At 41.0% G+C, this 5,215-nt stretch overlaps 1 protein-coding gene across 1 annotated transcript; it reads right to left on the reverse strand.

Annotated features, from left to right (window-relative positions):
• Positions 1-683: 683 nt before the first annotated feature.
• Positions 684-1,391, reverse strand: LOC110727024. Its single transcript, XM_021906559.1, has one exon. The coding sequence runs from the start codon at positions 1,389-1,391 to the stop codon at positions 684-686; it is 708 nt and encodes a 235-aa protein (XP_021762251.1).
• Positions 1,392-5,215: the final 3,824 nt, after the last annotated feature.

Here is a 5,215-nt window from a genome sequence, read left to right on the forward strand (position 1 = left end):
ACATGACCCAATCTAGAATGCCATAAATAAAACAAATTCACTCCACAGTCATTACCAACATTCATACAAACATCATTCAACAATACACACTTCTCTCTTAACGAGAGTTTAAACAAACCATGAGTTAAGTAACAACGTCCTATAAAAGTGCTACCTCTAGTAATTATACATCTATCTGCTTCAAATACTAGTTTATATCCAATTCTATTCAGGGTAGGGCCTGATACAAGATTTCTAGAAATATCCGAAGCATATAATACATCCCTAAGAATGATACTATTGCCCGAACTAAACATCAGCTCAACTTGTCCTCTTCCTTTGACCATGATGGAAGAGTTGTTCCCCATATAGAGCTTTTCACCATCAACAACCTTGTGAAAGGTTTTGAACCAATGCTTCACCTTGCATACATGCCTTGAAGCCCCCTAATCCATCCACCATGAGTCATCATCCTGTACCATAAAAATGTTAGGATCCGTTGCATTTAAATCCATACCGGAATTAAATTCAACCTCATGTAAAAGATTACCTTTGGTGGATGAGTCCTTGCTCTTAGAAGCTTGACCCTCCTTGGATTTCTCCATTTTCTTCTTGAAAATGTAGCAATCCTTCTTGCGGTGTCCCGTCTTACCGCACTCCCAACAAGCATTCTTGTTGTTGTCCTTCTTTTTCTTGGACTTTCCCTAGGAAGAATTAACATTCTTCCTCTTTCCACTAGTTGAAGCACCAGATTTTCCTTCCTCCACCATATTGATGGTAGAAGAGCTAGGATTTCCATCCTTAGCCTTTTCCATGGCCCTAATCCCTTCTTCAATCTGAAGATGGGTAGCCAAATCGGACAAAGATATGTCCTCTTTTTTGTGTTTCAAATCATTTTTTACATCTTTCCAACTAGAAGGTAGCTTATCAATAATACTCGAAACAACAAATAATTCATCAACATTAATTCCATGTTGTTTCAAGTTACTATATATACGTTGTACCTCATGCAATTGATCCATAATTGATCTACCATCAAAAAACTTGAAATCATTAAAGTTACTTACAAGGAATTTCTTGCTAGAAGCATCCTCCGCCATATATTTGCTCTCCAAAGACTCCCACAGCTCCTTAGCGGAATCAACATGTTGATACACATCAAACAAATCATCCTCCATCCCATTGAGAATATGACCCCGACATATAAAGTCATCATTATCCCATTTCGATTTCTCACGAACATCCTCCATGGTCTCATTCTCATGTTCTACCGGCCTAGGAGTGCTAATCACATAGGCAACCTTCAACGATGTAAGAAGAAAATACATCTTCTTCTTCCATCGTCGAAACTCCACACCGTCAAACTTCTTGAGTTTGACAAAGTTTATGGTAAGTTCTTTCACACTAGACATGTTGTTCTAATTAACGCTTTAGATTGTTATATAGTAAGCTTATAAAGAACAAATTCTAACCCTAAGAATTTGAGAAATATAAAATTACAATGTAATATAATATCAATTACACCAACAACCAAACACCAACAAGTTTAGAAAGCAAAAATTACATAGTATCAAACTAAACTACAAGTATGAAAAACTATACTTGCCTCACTCCAAGCCAAATGAACATCCAAGAACACGAGAATACCATGGACCACGTGAGTCTTCGATACTTGATACTCGTCTAAGGCGTGAGAACACTTTCCTAAAGCGTTAATTTCCCCCACAACGGTGCTTGGGTTGAGCTAGAAATACGCTTTGAGATACAATAGCCGAACTCTACACTTTAAGCACTTAAATGTGTAGAAAAATGATCAAATTCTCAATCAATTAACTTAAATGATAGAGGATTAATGAAGAGATTGCAAGTTTCTTCAATAATGGTGTAGAGAGAAGTAAATTTCAGAGAGGAAACAATAATACTTCTTTACATTTCTTTTCACGAAATTAGTCTTTTAATAAAAGACTCAACCGTCAAAAAACCGCAAAGGGAGGCGCGGACGCTCCACCATGAGGCGCGGGCGCGCCACCAGGTCGAGCGGGCTCTCCTCATATAGGAGCGGGTGTTCCTCACCAAATTTGCGAAATTTCCACAAGAAGGCAGTGAGGGGCGCGGTTTAGGCGCGACCACAAGCGCGGGCGCGCATCCAAGATGCGCGGGCGCACCTCCTGAAGCGCGGCCGCGCCAACCTCATCCTTCCAAAATGACAAATTCCAGAGAGGTACGTGGTTTAGGCGCGCTCTCTGCGCGGGCGCACTTCATGGTTTGCGGGCGCGCAACCATCAACACTCTAAATATCTAACAAGAACTGTACATGATTTAATCACATGTATTCGGTCGTAAACTTTTTTTTTCAACGGAACATTGTATAATAATCATATTTGTTGGCCGAATTCGAATTAGTGCTTCAATAATCATGCAACTTAAGCTGAGCTTTATTCTTGTTATTAAAAGGTATTGAGTTATATAGGTTTGCATTTTGTTGTGTTCTCTACAATTCCGAAACATTGTAATTTTGATTTTAATTGATTATTGATCACTATCTGTAAATCTTTAATCCGTAAATATGTAATCTGTAAATTTAGAAAAGTGATCTTCTTATATTGCAAACTCTGTAACTGTGCTCGGGTGAATGGTAAGGGAATGGTTGATTGTTGCACTGAACAATGCAGGGGAAAAAAATATATAACAGCGGTATTTATTTGTGAATCTAGAGTTCTTTTTTAATAAAGATTCTAATTTATTGGGCTACCCGGCAGTTGGCTATTTATATTCGTCAATGGCTGAATGACTTGTAAGGTGTTGTTCCCATTATCTTGTATTGGTTGTGGCGTATAGTTATGGGTCGACTTATAGGTTTCGGTTTCGGTAGAATCTAGGGTTATTCGGACAAATAGAATAGAGCCCTGGTTTTATTCTCGATCATTTTTTAAATTGAATTAAGTCATACAACTTTATGTCATAGTGCAATCGTATAAAAATATTTAGACATAAATCAGTTTGGATCACTCGGTAAAATTACAAATTACAAATTTCAAAATAGGCAAAAAATACATAATTTACCTGTATGGATTATACATTGCTACAATGAGCTAGAGACAAAAAGTATACACAGTTATATTATGTAAGGTAACTCTAAAAGGTTTGTTGTCTATCTTTGGAGCAGGGTCGAAGAGTAGTGGAGAAGGAATTAAATCCGAGTTTGAAACTAGGGTTTCTTCGATCAATACTCGTATATTTTTTCTATGAAGCCGTAGTTTGCGCTCTTTAAACAATATCCATAGATATTGCCATCATAGTTAGCGTAAATCAGATTCTTTTCTAATACAATAAAGCTTTCTTTGAATCTCCAATTTTCAATACCCATTTCGTCTTTAATGTGTATGCTCGGTAGTGGGTTCCATGCATTTGAAATTTTAGATGCTTTTATCTGGTCTTGAAGCACCCAAATTGTTATTAACCCATAGCCCGAACATTTGACCACGCAGATATAGAGTCAAACCAAACATTACCTTTCTTTCGCTCCCATCCGAACAGACGAGTGCAACACTCGTATGATAAATTAATATTGTGATCGATTTTTTCAAAAATTCTATTAAAATTATTACTCTTGATTTTCTATTTTTAACGTCATAGTGGAATATAGTGGAAGAGTTGGGAAGAGTTGGGGGATGGGTTTTAGGTTTTAGGGTTTAGGGATTAGGGTTCAGGGTTCAGGGTTTAGGGTTTCAGGGTTCAGGGTTCAGGGTTTAGGGTTTAGGGTTCAACACTGATTGCTATTCGATCCTGATGGAGATCAAGGATCGAATCAATTTTGACAAGCCGACCCCCATGAAGGGACCGGCCAAGTTCCGTGACAGTAAGGAGTATTGTCACTTTCACAAGGATGTTGGTCATGACACCAACCATTGCTTCAGCCTGAAGAAATTGTTGGACAAATTGGTCGCCCAAGGCCTTCTAGACTCCTACGTCCTAAAATCCTCTACCACTCTTCATATGAAGAAGAGGAAGGACAAGGAGCCGGCCCTTGATGACGGCAATGATTCTGACTTCGGGTATGTATCCGTCATAGCCGGCGGATACGCATCTGGGGGCCCTACTGTTACTGGGGCAAAGTGTCATGCGCGTAGCCTCAAGCAGGTTATGCTGGTTGGTTTTTCTTCGAAAGAGCCATTTCCTGAAGCGGTGATAGCTGAGTCCGACAGATCCGACGTCCGAACACCACATGACGACCCTATGGTTGTCGAGCTTAAGGTCGCCAACCTTAAGGTTAGGCGGATCCTTATTGATACCAGGAGCTCCTCGAACATCATTAGTTGGTCTTGCTTAAAAAACCTCAAGTTCAAGCAGGAGATATTACAAGAAGTCTCTCACCCTCTAGTCGGCTTTGGGGGTGGAGTCATTTATCCAATAGGCCGGATTGATTTACCAGTTCGGCTGGGGGATAAGAGTCGCCCCAAGAACATGGTCATCCGTTTTCTGGCCTGGTAGTGAATGATCTGATGACCTAACATCATCCTAGGTCGTCTGACTTTGAATACTGCCGAGGCAGTATTAGTACCGTCCCTCATGCTCATGAAATTTGAGTGTGATGACGGCACTATTGGGTCTCTCTATGGAGACCAAAAGATGGCTAGGGTTTGCTATGTCACGACAATCAAGGACACGTCCTTAGCCAATCCTGATAAGGGACATCAGCTCCCTAATGAAGAGGTGCCTCCTGGGTAGCACAAAAGGAAGGCGCGGCCGACAAGGCGGAGCCTTCCAAGAAGGCCAAATAGCAGTCACAGACTGCCGACCAGCCGGAAGAGCTCCGTCCCCAAGCAGTCGGCGAGCATCTGGAGGTAGTCTTGGACCTCACTCGCCCGGATTGAACAGTTAAAGTGGGGACAACAACCGCTGAAAAATTTGGCTCTGCCCTGTATGACCTCCTCAGAGAATTCAAGGATATATTACCTTTGAAGTTGAAGAGATGCCGGGCGTAGACCCGGCCTTAGCCGTCCACAAGTTGTTAATTTGATCCTAATAGGCGACCAGTTCGGCAAAAGAAGAGGAATCATGGGGAGGAAAGAAATCTGGCTGCAGCCGCCGAGGTCCGGAAACTCTTGGACACCGGCTTAATTCGGCAATGCTTTTATCCAGAATGGGTGGCCAACGTTGTGTTGGTTAAAAAGCCGCATGGAACGTGGCGCATGTGCGTAGACTATACGGACCTCAATAAGGCATGCCCAAAAGA

The sequence above is a fragment of the Chenopodium quinoa genome, unplaced genomic scaffold, assembly GCF_001683475.1.
Source record: "Chenopodium quinoa cultivar QQ74 unplaced genomic scaffold, ASM168347v1, whole genome shotgun sequence".
Lineage (NCBI taxonomy): Eukaryota > Viridiplantae > Streptophyta > Magnoliopsida > Caryophyllales > Amaranthaceae > Chenopodium > Chenopodium quinoa.

Bases quoted from the DNA above. Each gene is read 5' to 3' on its own strand.
- LOC110727024 (XM_021906559.1), bottom strand. From the start codon at position 1,391: ATGTCTAGTGTGAAAGAACTTACCATAAACTTTGTCAAACTCAAGAAG.